The 22,314-nt window shown below is 41.7% G+C and overlaps 1 protein-coding gene across 2 annotated transcripts in view; it reads left to right on the top strand.

Annotated features, from left to right (window-relative positions):
• The first annotated feature begins 19,492 nt into the window (after nucleotides 1-19,492).
• Nucleotides 19,493-22,314, top strand: part of TMA16 (translation machinery associated 16 homolog) — a 63,889-nt gene continuing 61,067 nt past the window's right edge. For both annotated transcript variants that reach the window (XM_043969740.1, XM_043969741.1), the window contains exon 1: nucleotides 19,493-19,718. In XM_043969740.1, coding sequence (XP_043825675.1) covers nucleotides 19,716-19,718 — 3 coding nt within the window. In that variant the 5' untranslated portion in view covers nucleotides 19,493-19,715. The remainder of the gene's footprint in view (nucleotides 19,719-22,314) is intronic.

Below are 22,314 nucleotides of genomic sequence, written 5' to 3' on the forward strand. Positions count from 1 at the left end.
TTGTGTAAGTAATGCCTCATACAAAGAGATACATATATATATGTATATAGAAATATATATGCATATAAATGTATGGGGGTTCATCACCTGCATAGATATGATAGCCCTGAGGCATGCTGGTCTTTAGTGGTCTGATTCTAAAAGTTAGAACTCCTTTGCAAGAGCATAAGCAGTAGTATCCACAGCTGTGATGGCAGAGATAGTAGCAGAAAGCAGATGGCAGTCATGGAGAGAGAGAGTATGTCAGCAGTAAAAGCAGAGCATGAAGCTTCCAAGTCACAGTAGGGGAGGATGCCAGGAGGAATGACAACAGCAGAATAGCTGGGGAATTCCTGGCCCACAATGAGATGCTGTGAGAAGTAGAGCCAAGGAACAATTTGTGCCGTGATGGCGCAAACCAAACCTTGTTCTCTACTGGTCTGATGAGTCAATTAGACTCTACCTGGGACCAGCCAAAGAGGAAGGTTTCAGGATGCCGTAGAAACACCATGTCTTTTTCTCCACTTAGTGGGGTAAGGGAATGTCTCAAACTCCCTTCCTCCTTTTCCTTAGCCCCAGTCATTGGTGCTATAATTTACATAAAGGTACTTTGGAGAGGTGGGGTTCACCAGAATTGAATTTCTTTGACTGTCTGTGGCAGGAGTTCTTCACTTTTTTTGTGTGTCATGGTCTCAAATCAGTAGAGTAAAACCAGTGGACCCCTGAAGGAAATGGTATATTTCAGTAGTGTTTAATGGAAAATAATGATTTTTTTTTTGCCATCTAAATTCATTGACCCTCTGAAATAAATCCACTGCCCCTGAGGGATCCATGGATCCCAAGTTAAGAACCTTTGCTTTGTAGAATTTGGTATAAGTTACAGGAGAAAGCGTGCCTGGCTTAAAGTCAGGAGGACCTGAGTTCAAATCTGACCCCAAACACTTCCTGACTGTAATCCTAGGAAAGTCACTTAACCTTGTTTATCTCAGTTTCTTCATCTGCTGGAAAAGGAGATGGCAAACCACTCTAGTATCTGGGGTCATGAATGGGATCATGAAGAGTCAGATACAGCTGAAGCAGAACATGCCACTTCTTGTATTATTTATAGTGTATAATAAACATATTCTATATTCCATTCCACATTAATTTGGTGCTTTTAAGGAAACTGAAAATACCTAGGCCTTAGCAAAATAAACCAAATTCTGATATTCCCAGGGGATCTCTGGGTAAAGGTCTGAGTTAGCAAATCAATGTAAGCCCAGAACTTTAGTTCTGGATCTTGAGCTGCAAAATATAACATCTACTACAAGCTACCCCAATCTCAGCACTTGTAGTAGTTTGGGTCCCAGGTTCAAAGTCTTCTATGAGTCTAAAACTACTGTCCACAAGTCCACATCGTTGTGCCTCCCTTTATTAATCATCCAGTAGACCCAATAAGCTCAAAATGGAGGTATTTACTGAGGTTGTATAGCAAGAACAGGAGCTACAAAACATTCTCCTGATATATAAACCTGAAGTGCATTTCCCACAAATATACACAGCAAGGACACCACAGCAAATATAAAATAAATCCTTCCTGTAATGAAAATTTAAGACAGACAAAATTTACGTGAATGACATATGGTGACACTAATGGGTTAGAATGTTTTGTTGATACAGCCAAACTCAGCATAGAAGGGCCTGGATAGATCCACAGAAATCAGGGATAGAGCCACAAGCAACCTTCTTTACCCCCACTGTCCTGTGGGGCAGCAAACCATGAGTTATGGCCCAAACAGTGGGACATGCATAGAACCTCTGGGAACCTGAGTTTACATAGGGTTTTCAGACATAGGGCCTGCTGCCACAGCTGACATGTCACTTGCGGGGGCAATAGGATCAGAGACCATGGACCAGTAGCAGAGTGGGCGTATTTAAAAATCAACTAGGAAGTTTCCCTGAAGATAAGGAAAATGGAAATATAACTGTGGTGTATCAACAAGCTTGTTGGAAAGTTTCAGTAGTAGTGTCAATCTTAAACATGCTAGCTAGACATGGATATAGATAGATGTATTTGTAGATAAAGATGGAGAGTTAGCTTAGATCCATGATTCCCATTCTTCAAGGATAAGCAGTTGCAAGGTCAAAGACTTATGTTTTGATTTATACTATTTCATACATTTGAATTAGGCACAATAACCTAACCCCTCCCCCCATTACAAGTTAGTCTTGCTTTTTAAAAAAAAGATATTGAAATCTTGCTGCAGATTTGGATGACTTAGGACGCTAAGGGCTCAGACTGTTGGCATCACTTCTTCATTGCCTATGTACATAACTGTCACAAAGAGCTGCAGTGGTTAGGAGAAGGGGAATTAAAAGGATAATACTTAAGTCTTCCCAGGAGCCCAGAGACATTTCTGGAATTGGGGATGTGGACAAATGTGCCCAATTAGTTTGCTGAGGAGAGGAAGAGGTGCTGCATCAGATTTAAAAGTTTCCACTGTCACCCCACTCCCCAGCCTCTGAAACATGAACTGTGAACTGTGATTCTCCCTCTCTGGAAATTCCAAGGAAGGGCCCCTGCAGAAAGCAGATCCCAGGCAATTGACTCTTCTATAATAGGCAGCATTAGAGCAGGGGGCACAGATGTGGGCAGTAGCATTAATGGCAGAAGAATATTCACTGGTACGTCTAGTGCCAAGGTATACCCACTGTAGCTCATTGCTGACTGTAATATAAAATTGACTGTCCCCTCCATCTTGATGCTGGTACAACATGCAGTGATAATTATATAGCTCCTCCCCCAAGAAGGCCTAGAAAATCAAGGGGTGGTGTTGTTGGGATGGAGGCTTGATTTCTGGCAATGAGGGAGAGGTGAAAATATCTAATGAGCCCTAAAGAAAAGAGGGTAACAATCCCACAGAGGCTTCTCATGGACCAATGATTTTGTATACTTTCCATCTTCACAGGGCTCCCAAGGAGACAAACAACCTGGCTTGTGGACCAGGAAACAGTGAGTGGTGGGTGGCACAAAGTAATTCTCACTTACCTGTAATGAGGATTGTTAACTATACCTGAAATTTCGTTGCTTTTTGCTATAGCCTTGCTATTCCTGGTGCTGCATCTGTTGATGGTCATCTCTTACTTGAGATATCCATTGTAAACTGCAAAGATTTAGCATCACCCACTACATGACCGGATCGGTTAGTCCTGAAACTTGGCCTTCGTGGGACTCTCTGAGATCCCATTACTCGATCAGGTAACTGTTACTGTGTTTCGGCTATGTTTTTATTTGTTTTTATCTTCCTCTTTTTGTGCTGACAGTATCAGGTTCCTGGAATATTGGAGGTTAGTCCTAACACCAGTAACAGAAGTGGGAGAAGGTCCTCCAGAAGATGTTAAGGACCTTACCAACAAGCAATGGAGTGTTGAAGGAGCAATATCCTAACCCCTGCCCCTATGCAAGTTAGGCTAGTTTTTCCTTAAAAAGTATCAAGACCATCCTTGAGACCTTGTTGGGGGGCAGATAGGTGGCTCAGTGGAAAGCACTGGCCCTGGATTCAGGAGTACCTGAGTTCAAGTCTGGCCTCAGACACTTGACACTTACTAGCTGTGTGACCCTGGGCAAGTCACTTAACCCCAATTGCCCCACAAAAACCAAAAAAAACCACAAACAAAAAAAAAACAAAAAAAGAGACCTTGTTGGCTCAGAGAACTAAAGGCTCAGGATGTCGACATAACCTCCTTAACATCTAACTACAAAACCACACCAAGGAGCTCTAAATATCTTTTCAGATTGACTGGTGGGTCATAAGGGGCAACTAAGGCAAGGGAGCCTCACTTAGCTGAATAAAACTGAGGACTCTTCAATGCCTATTCCTGTTGAATATCTTTCTGTTGCTACAGCAAAATAATTCTTCTCTTTTTAACTGGAATGATTGTCCTATGAGTGTCATTTTGTTGCAATATTGAACCTAAACTACCAGGGGACTGGCCTGAGTCAAGCTCAGCCCAGAACAAAGTTCCACAGCATTTTGTGCTGTTAAATGTTTAATAGCATTGATTGATACTACTGAAGTCATATGGTTCTATTAGCACATTGAAGATCCATGGAGACAAATTACATGCTGCCAAAAACAATTGAACAGATATTTAAAACAGATGATGTCATTTAAAATGTCACCTGTTGAGATAAAAGACATGAAATTCTTAAGATGAAAGAATGGAAATTCTTTACATCAGATCCTAAACCATACATCAATAAAGGAATACTCCTAAATTAGGTGAATTTTAGGAAAATAACTATGAGATAGTATTCACTAGTATTCCTATCAAAGCTATCTTGATATGATTGATAGAACACATAAAGAAGGGTTCCCAATTAACTTTCATTCTAACCAAATTATCCTGAAAGATCAACATAAAGACATAATCAGAGCAATCAGAACTCCTGGGTTTCTGTCAATTGTCCTTCTGTAGAGATGGAAAGGTGTTGATGGATTTAACCAAAAGTGATAGAGAAATTCTGCTTGTAGTAATGTTTCTGTCGTGCAATATTTAAACCTGTAATTCTCAAGGGTGGCTCATATAAATTTGTGGGGGAAATCATGAAATTCTAAACCCTCCCCCAGCTCCCCCAAATAAATTTAACTTTCCAATTTTATATGAATATGTGCCATTCGGTATTTTCATTTTTTAAAGTTTATTAATGCCCTCTGTTTTTTAAACCATAATCCCTTCCCAACATGTGCCATACTGCCCAAACTACTCTTGTAATAAAAAAAATAGTTAAGTAAAATTAATCCACACAGAAACGGCATCTATCAACATATGCAATGTCTGGCATCTAAGGTCGCTGCCCCTTCCTGTCCTTACTGAGAAGTAGAAGGCATATCTCATCATCAATTATGAGTTTATTTGTTGTTTAGTGTTGTTTTCACTTTCATTATTTTTGTTACTGTGTATGTTACTCTTATTCTTCTTTCTCCACTTTAGATCAGTTCATAACAGTCACTCCACATTTCTTTGAATCTTTCATATTTGTCATTTTGTGTGGTGCCATAATAAAGAGTTTGATTAATATGCCAGTCTTTTTCTGCCATTAACAGTCAATAGGTGTTTTTTTTTAATCAAAGTCCAATATTTTATTTTCCTTTCTTTCTTTTTATCTTTTCGTGGGGGGAGCATATAACAGTTTTAGTAGAGTGAGAGCCATAGACATTATAAAACATCAAAAGAATAAGGGGAAATACAATTACCTCAATCTGGAAATCCATGGCCTGACTGCACTCTTAGAACTCTATATTTGTTGCTTCTTAAATTACATTTCAGAAGAATGTTTATTGACATTTTATTTGACATCTTACTCCCTCCTTCCTCTTCCACCCCCCCCTCTCTCTTGCCCCCCATCCCCCCCCCTCTCATTTTCTCTCTCTTGAAAAGCACTTCAGTATTATAAGTAGATCAAAGTAAGAATGACAGTGTGGAGTGTACTTCAACAATCCAAAGTAAAAGGTTTTGTTTGTTTGTTTGTTTTGTTTTGAACTAAGGTGACAACATATTGTGTTGAGACTGGCAGCAAAGGAGAAGATGAGAACGGGGCGGGGGTGGGGTGGGGGGAATACTATACAAAGATAGTCCAAAGAGTTATTTTCAGGAAAGCAGTTAAAATAAACACAGCCAACTCCATATTATGTCAGACTGAGGAGAGCTCTCATACAAATAAACCACCAGCAGTCACAAAATTTGCAAATGAGACATATCAGGTACTGAATAAGTGAAAAAAGAATGTAAAGTACTTCATATCCTTCCATGTTCCCATATTCTGCTTTTCCATTTTCATGACTGCATGATTTTTCCTATGTTAATTACATTGATAATTTTTCTGGCCTCAATTTCCTCATTTGCAAAATGAGGCAGTTGGACTCAATGGCCTGTAAGGTCATTTCCGGGTCTAAATCTATAATCCTATAATCTGTTGACTGTTATACTAGGGTCTCTTAATTTCATTTTTCCATTGAGCCCATGATGAAGCCAATAAATTCTTTTTTTAAAAAAATAAAAGCATTTTATTATTTTCTAGTTACATAGAGATAGTTTTCAACGTTTGTTTATATAAGATTTCCAATTTCAAATTTTTGTCCCTCCCTCCCCCCTCCCCTAGACAGCAGAAGCCAATAAGTTCTTTTATTTTTTTTTCATTTATTTTTTATTTTTAGTGAGGCAATATGGGTTAAGTGACTTTCCCAGGGTCACACAGCTAGTAAGTGTTAAGTGTCTGAGGCCGGATTTGAACTCAGGTCCTCCTGAATCCAGGGCCAGTGCTTTAACCACTGCTCCACCTAGCTGCCCCGACAATAAGTTCTTATAGAGACTGTAAACTCCCTGAGATCAAGAACTAACTGGCTTATTTGGTTTTGTGTCATTATCAATCCTAGCATAACAGTTTAGGCAAAATAGTCACTTCAGTGCTTCAATGGCTTTGTGAGTTCACTAAAGTGAATATTTCCTCCATGATTGCAGCCTATCTATGTTTGCATGTCATTTGTAACACCTGTCCTTGTTCCCTTAAAGGTCATTTATTAGGGGTCGACCTACTGTATTCAATGTCTTCATCTTGCCTTCACAAGTGAATGCCTGAGGTTATTGTTGATATTGGCAACATTGACTTCACTTAGTCTGTCTTGAAATATGGACCAAAGCACCCACATTCATGAATCAGAAGCTTATAGGAAAGCCATTGCTGATCACTGAAGGTGAAGGAACCATGTGAGTTTTAACATCTTCATGCGATGCATTTGAATCCTCTCTTTTTTGGGGGGGGGGGTTTGCAGGGCAATGGGGGTTAAGTGACTTGCCCAGGGTCACACAGCTAGCAAGTGTCAAGTGTCTGAAGCCGGATTTGAACTCAGGTCCTCCTGAATCCAAGGCCGGTGCTTTATACACTGCACCACTTAGCTGCCCCCTGAATCTCTCTTGAATGGCCTTTCCCTGTGTTCTGCCTTCCCAGCAATGACTGTATGATGTCCTAGGGTCTCTGTCTTCCTTCCCCCCATAGGTTGTTATCCCAAGGTCTCTTCCCTCACAATTATTGTATCCCAGGATCCAAGGTCTCTCTCTGAGGTCTCTTTCCTGCTTCTTCAAACTGAATTTGCCCTACAAAGTTGATGTAAAAAACCTATTTTTCCTGTCCCAGATGCACTTTGTGGTGCTCACCTGGATAGGCAGAATTGCTAGCTGCCACTCTGTTTTCCTTATTTTCCTTTGTTCATGTTATCTGTCACATTGGACCACTCCTGTCACTCTATCTGGATTCTTGTCCATCCTTGAAAATCTCACTCAAGTGCCACCTATTTCACCTGGTCTCTCCAGTGGGTATTCGGCATATCTGGCAGCAACGTTATCTGCGCATGCATCATACCACCATACTAGACCATGAGTTTCATGAAAGCAAGAATCATGTCTTAATGATTTCTGTCTGCACAGAATTCTGCACTAAATCGGTATCTAATATGTGCTTATAAAATGAATTGAATTCTGATAATGGTTCATTTCATACAGAGAAAAATTACTTCCCAGTCATGAATTATCTTTTTTTTGTTTTTTTAGTGAGGCAATTGGGGTTAAGTGACTTGCCCAGGGTCACACAGCTAGTAAGTGTTAAGTGTCTGAGGCTGGATTTGAACTCAGGTACTCCTGATTCCAGGGCCGGTGCTTTATCTACTGTGCCACCTAGCTGCCCCTGTGTTTTTTTTACGTTCATTCTTGTTAAAATAAATCCTGTTCTGTTTTGAGGGAGGCTGCCGATCTCCTTCCTTGCTCCAATATTGCAGCGAGCCACTTAGCTAACACTCCCCACACATATGAGGATATTGAAACTTAGATGTTAAATGACTTGCCCAGAGTCATGCCGTTAATAAGTATTTGGGGGGCAGCTAGGCGGCGCAGTGTATAATGTACTGGTTTTGGATTCAGGAGGACCTGAGTTCAAATCCAGCCTCAGACACTTGACACTTACTAGCTGTGTGACCCTGGGCAAGTCGCTTAACCCCCATTGCCCTGCAAAACAAACAAACAAAAACAGTATTTGGGGTAGGATTCAGGTCATATATTCCAACCCATTCATTGTGTAGATGAAGAACTAAGATTTTGAGTAGATCATAAATCCTCTTGTTGTCCTATAATAATGATGAACATGTTTAGATATCCACCAAAAAATCATCAGAATAATAAGGGTGTGTTTTGTTTATATAAACACGTGGTATTTAAGGATAAGGAAGGAAGAGGCAAAAGTAATGGATCCGAGATAAATTGTGAAATTACAACTAATTTAAGCAGTCTCTGAGAACACATACTTAAGCAGAGCCATAACTAATCCTGGGCAAATGTGGCTTTGCTCTGAGGCATGGCATTTGGAGGGGCATGTGTTCCCTTATTTAGCATTGTCCTACAATTTATCTTGGAATTTCCAGCCAGCTAGCACCTCCAAACTGTGCCCCTGCTGCCGGGCTAAAATCACCCAGGAATCTATTGCCACGAGATAATTTCTTGGAGTCCATCATCCCTTTAGCCTTCACTGACCACCCATTATGGTGGAAGCAAACGTTAGACTTTCTGAATGGGCAGGCTATCCCCTTAGCCAACTCAGCTCTACCCATGGTTGGATTATCATTTGCTCTGCTGTGGCCCCCTACCTTTTTCTCAAATAGTTTTGGCCTAAACTCAGAGCCCTGCAAATTAGATCTGGGGAATACTTTTCACTCAATCCAGGAAGTTCTAGCCCTTGCATAGATTACTGTATGGTTGTGATTGTAGTTTGGTAGTGATTTCATTGGTGTACAGAGATCCTGGGCAAAGAACGCTAGGGTTTTTAACATCTCCTTTCATATAACTGTTCTGTTGTTTATTTTACCAATGGTACACATACTTTCTGTTTCATGTTTGATAAAACTTGTGCTATCCTTGAATTAGACCTGTGACTGTATCATCAACCAGATTTTTTCTACATCCTTCTTCCTCAGTGGTTTGCTCTTTCCTCTGATTTCTTGGCTTCTCAAGCACCCAGAGTAATGCTGTTGATTGATGTTCAATTGTTTATTCCGTTATTTTGAACTACTTTGACTCCATGTATCATTTTTTTAACCTTTTGTCTTTTTATGGTGCCAGAGAACATTTTTCAATATGTACTTACAGATTTTTGTACTCCTTGAAGGCAGGAATTAACTGGCTTGTTTATTTCTGTATCTCCCTCAGCTCTAGTACAGTGATTTGAACAGAACAGTTGCTTCAGTATGAACTCAATGATACGGTTATTCTCTCCAGGATCACAATCCATCAATGCCTACATATTTTACACAACTCTTTTTCACATCATCCCACAAATTCCCATTGGGGGTCCACCTAACTTAACAAAGTCACTCAATAAATATTTATTAAGTACATACTATGTTCCAGACACTGTGCTAAGCTCTGGGGATTAAAAGAAAAAGAGGCAAAAGACAGCCCCTGCCCTCAAGAAGCTCACAATCTAATGGGGGAGACAACATGCAAAAAAAATGTGTAAACAAGCTTCATTCAGTGTAAATACAAAATAATTAAGAGAAGAAAAGCACTAGATTTAAGAAAGGTTAGGAAAGACTTTCTGTAGAAAATGGGATTTTAGTGGATACTTGAAGGAAGCTAGGGAAACCAGTAGGCAGTGATGAAAAGGGAGCACATTCTAGGCATGGGGGATAGTTAAAGAAAATGCTAAGGGACAAGAAATAACTGTCTTTTTCAAAGAACAGCAAGAAAGCCAGTGTCACTGCATCCAAGATTATATGGCAGGAAATAAAATGTAAGAAGACTGGAAAAATAAGAGAGGGCTAGTTTATGAAGGGATTTGAATGTCAAATAGAGGTTTTGTTTTTAATTCTGAAGTCACTGGGCAGTCATTGGAGTTCACTGACTAGAGGGGAGACATGATCTGACCTGTGCTTTCAGAAAAAAAACACTTTGGTTGCTGAGTGGAAGGTATATGAGGAGACATCTGAGGTAGGAAGACCTAGTAGAAGCTACTATAATAGCCTAGGAAGTGAGATGATGAGGGCCTAGAGTGCTGGCTGTGTAAGAGGAGAGAAGGTATTAGTCAAGAAGTTTTGTAAAGGGGAAATCAACAGGCCTTGGTAAAAGATTGGATGATGGGGGGGAGGGGGATGAAAGATAGTGAAAAGTCAAGGTTGGCATCTAGGTTGCAAGCCTGAAGGTCTGGGAGGATAATGTTGCCCTTTGTTGTTTGTCTTCCTTTTTTTTTTTTTTTTTGGTGAGGCAATTGGGGTCAGGTGATTTGCCTAGGGTCACAGAGCTAGTAACTGTTAACTCTCTGAGGTCAGATTTGAACTCAGGTCCACCTGAATCCCGGGCCAGCGCTCTATCCACTGTGCCATCTAGCTGCCCCATTTGTCTTCCATTCTTACAGAGGACCATGACATTGAAAAGGTGATGTCATGACTTGCAAGTGAATTGGATTTAAGTGAGGCAGGGCTGTGCAAAGTCACCAGCCACACTCTCTCCTCCTGAACCATCTGGGTCCAGTGGCAAGATATAAGATGACTGGAGATGTTCCTGGATACAGTGAGAGACCTTGGCCTTTTTAAGCTAAGGTCTTTCCCAGGTCTCAGTTTGTCTGAGGCAACACCTTTTCAGTGATTAAGGTTAGGGAAGAAATGAGGCAAAGAGTGGCCTCTTTTGCCTAGTCCAAAAAGAAAAAAAAAATCAATCTGGGAGGGGACGATCATCAGGGTTTCTGGCCAAAACAGAAACAATTTACGCTCACTCTGAGCCATCAGAGCCCAAAGACCGAATGAAACTTGGCCTGGGAGCTATTATTGGTCAATCAATGAGAGCCAAAGTGATTTGGGTTTAAGGCATGGTCCTTATAAAAGAAATCTAACCCATAGACCCCAATATATTTTGTGGAGTTTCAGCAATCAAAATGTATATTCCTTTGTCAATGCACCCAAAGGTAAGAGTATGATTCCCTATGTGGACAGAGGGAGAAGAGAGAGGGAGAGAAGGAGGGGAGGAAGAAAGGAAGGAAGGAAGAAAGGAAGAAAGGAAGAAAGGAAGGAGGGAAGGAAGGAAGGAGGGAGGGAAGGAAGGAAGGAAGGAAGGAAGGAAGGAAGGAAGGAAGGAGGGAAGGAAGGGAGGAGGGAGGGAAGGAAGGAAGGAAGGAAGGAAGGAGAACCGAGAAGGTAAGCAAAATGATATCAATTATATGTGTGAAATGATGTAAAACATCTTCCATATTACCAATATTGCAAAAAAAAGCAAGAAAAATAAAATGAGAAAATTATACTTCTATTCATACTCGAAGTTCGTCAGTTTTTTTCTGGAGGTAGATTGCTTTTTTTCATCATTAGTCCTTTGGAATTGTCTTGGATGATTGTATTGATCAGAGAAACCAAGTCTTTCACAGTGGACCATAATTACAACATTGATCTTTTGGTTCTTCCCACTTCATTTTGCATCAGTTCACGTAGGTCTTGCCATGTTTTTCTGAAACCACTCCCCAAAATTGGTAAACATTTTGCTGAAATCTACATATGTTATGTCTATAGCATTGCTATAACTTAGTCTATTCAATATAATAAACATGTATTAAGAATCTACTATGTTCCAGGCACTGTGGTAAGTGTGTGTGTGTGTGTGTGTGTGTGTGTGTGTGTGTGTGTGTGTGTGTATCCCCAGGATACAAATAAAACAAAGAAAAACAGTTCTTGACCTTGAGGAGCTTACAATCTACTGAGAAAATACAATACATAAAAGGAAGTTGGAAAAGGGTGGTGGTGATGGTGGAGGAGGAGGAGGAGGAGGAGGAGGAGGAGGAGGAGGAGGAGGAAGAGGAAGGAGAACCAGGTAGTACGTGGTGCCAGCAGAGCAGAGCTGTTGATGGAAAGTAGAGAGTTAGCCACAAAATTCAGATCCCAACCCTCTATGAAGGAAGGGTTGTAAGGCTATGGGAGGAGTGTAGTGCTCTACCCTCCAGTCCTCCAATCAGAAGGGAGAGAAGACTGAGGGAGTTGTGAAGGCATTGAATATCCAAAACTGAGTTGATTACCATGATGAAGAGATTTCTGGTGAACAGCTCATCTTGGTGAGGTCCATACGAAGCTGAGTTGCAGATGGAAAGCAAAGTTAGTCTACTCTTGTTACATTGTCAAAAAATTGAAATGTTATACTAGCCTAGCCTTCTTTTTTTTGTTTGTTTGTTTTACACAAATTCATGGTTTTAGTATCCCTCAGTTATTTTTCTAAAATACTAGCAAATCCTTCCTTTAATGATGTGTTTTAACATTTTTTCCAGAAATGAAGTCTCCCCCACCCCATTCTCTCCCTCTCCCTCTCTCTCTTTCTTTCTCTCTCCACACACACACACACACACACACACACACACACACACAAACACACACACTCATAATTTTTTCTTTCCCCATCCTGTAGAAACTTTACATATAAAGAAGATGCATTGATAGCTCCTTTGTATTGCATTCTAAGGATCATGGGACTTTTCCATCTAACTTGCCGCTGAACTCTTCTACATGCATTGTCTCACCATTAGAATGTGAGCCCCTTGAAAGTAAGGATCCTTTTACTTTTCTATTTGTATCTCCAATGTTTAGAACAAAGCTTTTCATAAACTTTTAATTGATACTTTTCCCCCTTTCATTCATTTATTTATTCAATAACTATTAAGTGCCTACTCACATTCAATCATTCTCTAAGATCTTTCAAATATCACCTGCAATATTTCAGAAATCACGTTTTCTAGTTAATTCAGCACCCTAGGATGAAATTCATCTAGGTCTGATTATATGAGTCATAGGATTATTAATTTAGAGATGAAAGGTAAAGGGAAGGAAACATTTATTAACCATCAACTCTGTGCTAGGTTACAGATGAGGAAATCAAGGTCCATTGGCAGGGTCAGAATTTGAACCCAGATCATGAAGCACTTTTGTCTGTACTTCATTAAAGTTAGTTAAGCTAACTAAGGTTAAGTAGTTAAGTTATATTTTGTTTTTTGTACTCTATTATAGTCATTCCACCCTCACCACCACCCCCATTCTAAAGATACTTTTCCTTGGCAAAAAAAAAAAACCAACCCTCCCAAAAAACTCCAAACCCCAAAACAAAACAAAAAACCAAAACAGAAGCAGAGTAGTAGTTGTCTTGCCTTCTCTCTGTTGTCTATTATCATCATCCTGTCCACCTACACGGTGCTCTTATTGCTTCTTTCAACTTCTTTTGATCCTAACATACCTTTAAAATTCCACTTAGTATTCCTCTTTCCCTTCAGTTCATGCTGGGCTTCAGTGATCCTGACCCTACTCGGGACACTATGGTTTTAGCTGGATGGCTGGGTCACACAAGGAAAGCTAACCTCCCATTCACCCCCTTTGGGAACCTGGCTTCTCATTCATTCATACATAAGGGGAGGTATGTGTGGGTATGCATCTTCCTGCCACACTGCCATATCCTTAGCCCATCCTTGGCAGTTTTGAGGATTACCTTATCAATAGCTTCCCAGGAAAGCATGTGTGTACACCTGGGACATACTTTGTTTGCCCCTCTTATAAAGGAGGGTCTCTGAGAGTAGGATGGTATGGGGATAGATTTCTGTATGGCCAGCCATCACAGACCTTTGCTACACATGTATGAGTTGCTTATAATAAATCTTTGTCTATTATTTGCAACACTGGCTTTCAAGCCTTATTCTCTCTCTCTCTCTCTCTCTCTCTCTCTCTCTCTCTCTCTCTCTCTCACTGGGCAGTGAGGGTTAAGTGACTTGCCCAGGGTCACACAGCTAGTAAGTGTTAAGTGTCTGAGGCTGGATTTGAACCCAAGTCTTCCTGAATCCAGGGCTGGTGCTTTATCCACTGCCCGCTTCGGTATCTCTTTTACCTCACCTTGCAGGGGAACTTACTCTCCCAAGCCTTTCCTGTCATCCAACACCCTATTCTTCAAGTATCACAAATGGCCCTTTGGCTCTGTGGGGAGAGACATACGCTCTAGTCCCTTGCTAATGGACATGCATGACCAGCAGTTCCTGGTTGGTCATGAAGTGTCCCTATGACTTGAACTATGTCAAAGAAAATTGGATATTGAACCAGGAAGACTGGGGGAGTCCATGGGGTTATGAGGAGCAAGACCTATAAAAGGCACATAGGGTCTCTGGTGGCTTCTCTCCACATGGAGGAAGCTAGGGAGTCAGGTTCTGGGACAGTCTTAGTCACATATGATGTAAGTACCTTGAGAAGACTTCAGTATGTGCCACATTTTATAATTGGTTCTCATCTGCTATTGACAAGGAGTATTTTTGATTGACTATGTAGCAGAAATGGAGGTGCCTTCAAGAAACATTAGTAAGGAAAGTCTCATTCATTCTTTTTCTTTTTTTTTTTTTGTCTGATGTCTCTTAGTTTGAATCCTTTCCTTATGATATCCAATGAAAGACAATATAGAGGGCAGCTGGTGGCACAGTGCATAGAGCACTGGCCCTGGAGTCAGGATGGACCCGAGTTCAAATTCAGCCTCAGGTACTTACTAGCTGTGTGACCCTGGGCAAGTCACTTAACCCCAATTACCTTCCCTAAACAACGACAACAACAAAAGAAAGTCAAGGTGGCAAAGGGAAAGCCTTGGATTTTCTCCCTATTAAAGTCAGCATATGACCTATGAAATGAGTTGCAGTCCTTTGTCTCTGAGTTTGTCCTTTTTCTATTTTAGAGGAAGATATTGGGCACTACTACATTGTGAGTTTTGAAAGTTCAGGAAAGTAAGCCTCTAGGCGTCTTTCATTAGTGTCCTGGTGTCCTGGCCTAAGGTTCCAGAGCTGGGTTTTCAGCCCAACCAGCACTGATGCTCTATGAAGAAAGGAATTGATTTGGGATCTAGCCTCGAGCTGGTCGAGTTGAGGAGCCATCTGGCATTGATGTTATTTGGGGATATGAATTTGTTAGGACCCTTGTTATGAAGAAATTGTGCAAAGAGACACAGAGGTAGTTAGGTAGGACAGCAGATAGCCTGCTGCGCTTGGAGTCAGCAAAATCCAAGTTCAAATCCAGCCTGAGACAATAGCTGTGTTAACCTGATCAAGTGACTTATCCTTTGTCTGCCTCAGTTTCCTCAACTGTAAAATGGAGATAATGATAGTATCTACCTTCTAGGGAAATTGTGAGGATCAAATGAGATAATATTTGTCAAGTGCTTAACACAGTGCCTGGCACATAGTGTTGTTCAGTAGTTTTTCCAGTCATGTCTACCTCTTTTGATCCTGTATGGGGTTTTCTTGGCAAAGATACTGTAGTTGTTTGCCATTTCCTTCTCCAGACAAGGAACTGAGTGTTAAGTGACCTGCCCTGGATCACACAGCTAGTAAGTGTCTGAGGCCAGATTTGAATTTAGGAAGATGAGTTTGCCTGACTCCAGACCTAGCAAACTATCTGCTGTACTACCTAGCTGCCCACTGGCACATGGTATACCCTTAATAAATGCTCGTTGCCTTCCTCTCTCCTTTAATAGTGAGTCTACTTTCCTCAGAGACTGCAGTGGTATAGGGAAAAGGTGCCTCTATGTCTTTAAAATAAGTATCTCTTTTTAAAAGGTAATTGATGTTAATTATTTAAAGGGAACTGGGGTGATAATTAATGACAACTGTGTAGAGGAAATAATTGATAAGGTTTCAGTAATAAAGCAATAGAGAAGAGGCACCCCTAAACCTGTTAGGGTTTTCTTAGAATTCTGGGGGAGCTCCATCTATCTATCTACCTATTGTTTTGATGTTTTTTTTTTGGGGGGGGGAGGTTGCAAGGCAATGAGGGTTAAATGACTTGCCCAGGGTCACACAGCTAGTAAGCATCAAGTTTCTGAGTACAGATTTGAACTCAGGTCCTCCTGAATCCAGGGCTGGTGCTTTATTCACTGCGCCCCCTAGCTGCCATCTATCTCTATCTATCTATCTATCTATCTATCTATCTATCTATCTATCTATCTATCTATCTATCTATCTATCTATCTATCATCCATCCATCCATCCATCTGGCCTAGTTATGGGATAGTGAGTTAAAGCATATTTGTTTACAAAGAGATGGTTTTCACTTTTTCAAAATATCTTTGTTAGGACGCTCTCACTTGGACTTATATTGAGGAAGGGAGTGGGGTATTTCTCTCTCTTCTTCACATTCCAGCAGCAAGGGTTATTGTATTCACACAGCAGCAAGACTGTGTACCTGCTCAGGCAAACCTGGTACTGCACACATCTGGCTGGCTCTTCTGTTTTGTGTTGCATTCCTTGAGGTCACAAAACATCCATCCTGAGAAGTAGATATTTCTAGCCTCGTGATTTTGAGAGGTTTGGGAGATGGTTTCCACAAGATCATCTTGAAAGAGAAGAGCACCATTGCCAGGAAGACCTGCAGCTAAGAACACTCAAGAGTCACACATGACTGATTGAAAGATTGAAGGTTTGGGAGTTCTCTGAACAGGACAGAGCTGAGATCAATAAAAAGAATCTGTTGAACAGAACCATAAAGTTGTTTTTACTTGTTGGGAGAGTCTAACAGGAGTAATGAGTTCCTGCATTATGTTTTATTTATCAAAGTACACTTAAATCTTTGGGGTTTTAAGCATTTCTTTTGAGGTGGAAAAAAAATAAATAGCTGTCCTGTGCCTGATTGGGCACATTTTCTAGAAAGTACCTGGTTAATCTTTTTTAATGACCCTAGATGTGAGCCCTTTCTAAGTTCAATGATAGAGATTTTCCAAGAATTTCCAGGTAGGGGCAATGGACCAGAGAATTCAAGGAAAAGCTTTCTCTTCTCTTTGGGGTCAGATTCAGCCTAAAGAATGTACTTAAGTCTATTTGAAACCAGAACCCTTTCTCTAATTGGGTGCCATCTGGTAACATATAAATGTAGAAACACACATGCACATCAATAAATAAACACTCGTGTAATAGAGAGCAAGGAAAATTGGGTTCTAGTTCTACTTGTACCATTAGTTATCCATTTATTCTTAGATAAGTCCTTCTGGGATTCCTTCCCCGCCCCCCCCCCCCCCCCGCCCCCATCGTGGCTTTCTCAAGGATCAAATACAAAATCCTGTTTGGTATTCAAATACTTTCATAACCTATTCCCCCTCTTGCTACCCTCCTCTCTATCATTCCAGTCTTTTTATACCTTTTCCTTCCACTTATTCTTCAATCTAGTAACCTGGGCTTCCTGGAATAAGACACTATTTGCTGTTCTTCCAATAAGACACTCCATCTGGAATGTCTCTTTTCTCACCTCTACCTCCCAGCATCCATCAAGTTTCAGCTAAAATCCCATCTTCTACAGAAAGTCTTTCCCAATCCCTCTTAATTTATTTTCTATTATTTAGAATTTTCCCCAAGTTACATGTAAAAAACCCCAAATTTTTTCACACTGATTTTTTAAAACTTTGGGTTCTATACTTTCTCCCTTCCTTTCTCAACTCTCCCTAAGAAATTAAGCAATTCAATATGTCATACATGTGCAGTCATGCAAAACATCTTCACATCAGTCAGGTTGTGAAAGAAAAGAGACAAAATAACTTTAGAAAGAGGAAATTAACAAATAAAATTATACTTCAATCTGTATTCCCAATTCTTCTTAGTTCTAGTCCCTTTTCTCTTTTAATTAGTTTCTATTTTTCCTGTATACAGCTCATTTGCACAGATTTGTTTGTATGTTTTCTCCCTCATTAGATTGTTAGCTTCTTGAGGGCAGGGTCTCTCTTTTTGACTCTTTGTGTCCTGAACACTTACCACAGTGCTTGATACTTAGTAGAACCCTAATCAATGCTTACTGACTGACTGGCTGACTTGACCTCTGCTAACATTTTTCAATTTCTAAGATAAACAGGGGCCTCAGAAAAACATTCAATTCACAGAATCAGAAATATTCAACACATCTGCTTTCTGCTAAGAACTCCTTGGGGTTCCCAAGCAGCAGGGTTTGACTGATTCATAGAATGTTAAGTGCTGAAAGGGTCTTTGGGGATCACTTTTTGATAACTATGTTTCAGTATAATTGGTTTCCTTTGTGATTCTATGCATTTATTTTACACATTTAAAAACACTATTGTGAGAAGGGAGCTATAGACCACCACCTGGGTGGGTCTATGACACACACCAAAAAGAGTGGTAAGTCCTGGTCTTGTCCAACTTCTTCATTTTACACATGGGGAAACTGAGGCTCTGAAAGGGACCGTGATTACCCAGCTAGCAAGGGGTGGAATTTCGAATGTTTAATCCCTGAGAGGGACATAGGGATATGATCCTCCACTGAGATGGAAAGTGCCCCCCTCTTTGGCCTAGTGATCTGATCTCAAAGTCTTAAAGCCCCTTAGAGCCCCCTATTTCTCTCTCTCTCTCTGTTTTTTCTCTAGAGAGAGGCAATAAGGGGAAGCTACTCTCCCCCTTTCTAAATATAGGCATATCAACTTAAAAATTGCTTCATAGGGTCTGCACTGAGACATTATGTAGATATGATAAATTGTTGCTGAAACAGGAAATTTTGCAAAATAACCTATGGCTGAACCCCTGAGGTTGGGGCACTCTGACCCAGGAGAGAGACTTATCTCTGAACAACCCAGGAGAGAGACTTATCGCTGAACATCCCAGGAGAAAGATTTATTGCTGAACATATAGTATTAACCCAATTACCGCATTTTACTCAAATTAGATGTCTGTAAAAAGTATAAAAACTGCTTGGTTTCCTAATCTCGGTGTGTCACACCGCCTGGTTGTCCCAGTGAGTGTGGTACACCTTTCTTTGGAAAGAAATAAAATCAGTGCTTTGGCCTCCTTTCTCCTCGAGTCTCAATTACAGGGGTCACTGGGTATACTTCCCATCCCACTCATCCCTAAGTCAGAAGGTACCGGGACTGGGGGCAGCTAGGTGGCGCAGAGGATAGAGCACCAGCCCTAGAGTCAGGAAAACCTGAGTTCAAAAGCGGCCTCAGACATCTGATACTTACTAGCGGTATGACCTTGGGCAAGTCACTTAACCCTCATTGCCCTGCCAGAACCAAAACAAAACAGAAGGTGTTGAGAGGAAAGAGAGAATACAACAGGGGGAATCGAGGCTGTAGAAAAACAAAGGATAACAGTAAAAATTTATTTTTAAAAAGATTGAAAGAATTGTGATTGGGCTAATGTCCTCTTCGTGAGGCTTCGAATCTACCCCCGAGGCTGGGCTGCTGTGACCCAAGAGTAGTGCCCAAGCAGCGACTTTGCAGCCTGGAGTCAAGTTCTTTTTCTTTCCTTTACTCTTTAAACAGCCACCTAAGCCGGGCTCATCCGTTTCCGGAACCATAGAATCAGCAGTGGGAGTCGTGAGGGGTTGCAAGAGAGAGAAGGAATAAAACCGGAAGAGTCCCGCCCCCCAGCATTCTGTATTTTGAGACTCAAGGTGAGGTGACGATCCTATGTCCAGCCATCTCCCGCTTTGGAACTAACTCCGAACACGAGGCGAGCCTCCCCAGAGCTTCCGGCTCCTTTTCTCGGCCTGGTTTTCTCAGGAAGAAGCCAGAATTTGTCGGTTTCCGGGGGACGTTTTAGGAAGGCGCACTCGCCTCTTCCGGTGTCTCCCGGCACTTTTCCACCGGGCGCACGTGGGTTCCCCAGAAGTTTGGGGCAGGTGGGGATCGCCGCGCGCCGGGACTGTGAGGGCTCCGGCTGCGGCATCGACGTCACCATGGTGAGCGCGCGGAGGGTGGGCTGAGGGAGGATATGGGAGGGGGCGCCTCGGGAGGGGAGGAGGGGACAGGCGAGGAAGGGAAAGGGAACTTTTGGAACTAGTGCAGGGAGGCGGGGTGGCCACTCCAAAGTCCAGCGTCGGACCCTCGGAGTGTCCCAGAGCACAGCGGGGTGGCCCCGGGGAAGATGCAAGTTTGAGTCCCGCCACCGCGCTTAGTTAGCCCACTGCCCGGCATACCGTAGGCGCTTAATCAATGCTCGTTGCCTTGACCTTCGACATTTCATTTAGCTGCCCCGTATAGGGCTTAGAAGCTCATCAGGCCCAATTCTGCAGAGGGAGAAACCCCTTCTTCACGGGGGAGAGGACCCAGAGATAGGTGTCCCGGAGCAGAAAGCTAATTAGCGGGACCAGAAAGAACACAGGTTTCTTTGCCCCTTGCTTCCCGTGACCGATGTTTGCCCTTCTGCGTGTTGCCTGTGCCGGTATGTTGCTGCATTTTGGGTACTTTCTGAGCCTCGGCTTTCTCATCTGTTAAATGGGTGCACTTGTGTGAAGCCATCACATATGTAATAAGTGCTTACTGTGTGCCCGCCATCGGAGCAGCGGCTGGCACCTTGTAGGTGTTTAAAAAACGCTAGTTGCCAGGATCTGGGTTAAGTTCTGGGATACCTGTATATAGGTCTCTGTGTATATATTTGTATGTTGTCTCCCCTGTTAGATTGTTAGCTTCTTGAGGGCAGGGACTGTCTTTTGCCTCTTTTTGCATCCTCACCACTTAGCATAGTGCTGTCAATAGTAGGCGCTTAATCAATGATTATTGAATTGATCAGAAAACAGCTTCCCCCTCCCCCGACCCAAGTAGCGCTTAGGCTAATGGGGGAGAAAACAACACTGATTTCACAGGGTTTTCAGGAACATCAAATGAGGTGATGCATCACAACTTCTCTTTTTCATCTGGGATATGAGGATAATAATAGCCCCTGCGTCCTGGTGAGCTGGTGGTGCAGTGGAGTAGGGAAGGTGAATTCAAATGTTGCCTCTGAAGCTTACTAGCTAGCTGTATTAACCTAGTTAAGTCATTTAACCTCTGCTAGTTTCCTCCTCTGTAAAATGACCTGAGAAGGAGATGGCAACTATTCCAGTATCTGACAAAAAACCAAAACAAAAGAGGATCCTGGAGACTTGACTGAGACTGAAATCGACTGCGCAGCAACACACATTTCTGTAGTACCTTCTATGTGCCAGGGACTCTTCTAAGGACTTTACAGTTATCTCATTTGAACTCACAACAACCCGGGGAGCTAGGTGTTATTATTGTCCCCACCTTACGGGTGAGTAAATTGAGGCAAACAGGTTAAATGACTTAATTAGGGTCACACAGCTAGTAGATGATGATGGTGGTGGTGGAGGATAACATTTATATGGCACTTCCTATGTGCCAGAGACTGTGCTAAGTGCTGTATAATTATCCCATGTGATCCTTACAACTCGGGGAGGTAGGTCTGTCCTATTATTATCCTTATTTTACAGTTGAGAAAACTGAGGCAAACAAATAAGGGACTGTCCCAGGGCCACACATCTAGGAAGTATCTGAGGTAGCATTTGAACATGGGTCTTCTTGACTTTAGACCCTGTGCCCTATCCACTGGGCCACCTAGCTATGCCACCCAAAGTTAGTTAGGTGGTGAATGGATTAAGTGCTAGAACTGGAGTCAAGAAGACTTGAATTCAAATCCTGCCTTAGACCACAAACAAGATACATGCAGGGAGTAGTCTGAGGGAAAGCAGACTCTGGGTCAGACTTCTTGCAGAAGTTGCCTGTGGTATTTAGTTTCCTCAGCAGTAAAATGGAGATACCTTGCAGGGTTGTTGTGAGGATTAAATGAGATAGTATTTGTAAAGTGTTTAGCACGGTGCTTGGCACATAGTAGGTACTTACTAAATGCTTTCCTCTTCTTCCACCCTCATAAGTCATCAGTAGTCACAAAGGCAGTAATTGGGATAAGCTGATGTTTACACCCCCTGTCTTTTGACCTAACCAGGTGAAGTGCCAAGTTCCCCTCATTTGGAGACCCAGAGACGAGCCTGTTTTATGGCTTGGTAACTCGGGATAATCACACCTTAGGGGAATGCTGGGCCCCCCAGGGTTGGAATCACAACCCAGACCTCCAACTGGTTGACCCGGGGCCTTTTAACTACTTTCCTCATGTGTGAAATGGAGAAAATGTGTCTGTATTGTTATTAGGATCAGTGTAAAGCTTGAGTGACAATGTAGCTACTCAGGGACTCCATTTTCTCATTTTTAGAATAAGAGGGTTAACCTAAATGACTGCTAGTACTTCCTTGCTCAGGGATCCTGGAATGTTTGGACTCCAGATAGAATATTATTATATTATGTATTATACATTATATACATTCTATGTTATCCATTATTACATATTACGAATATAATGTTATCTATTAGCTGCACCTTTGACAAATAGAACATAAGATCTTTGGGGGAAGGGACTTGAATCTTTGGTTTGTACCTCCAGCAGCTAGCACAGTGACTAGCACAGAATAGGTGATAAACCTTTGTTGAAATAGGTGAGCCATC

This window comes from Dromiciops gliroides, chromosome 6 (assembly GCF_019393635.1).
Source record: "Dromiciops gliroides isolate mDroGli1 chromosome 6, mDroGli1.pri, whole genome shotgun sequence".
In the NCBI taxonomy this organism is placed as follows: Eukaryota; Metazoa; Chordata; class Mammalia; order Microbiotheria; family Microbiotheriidae; genus Dromiciops; species Dromiciops gliroides.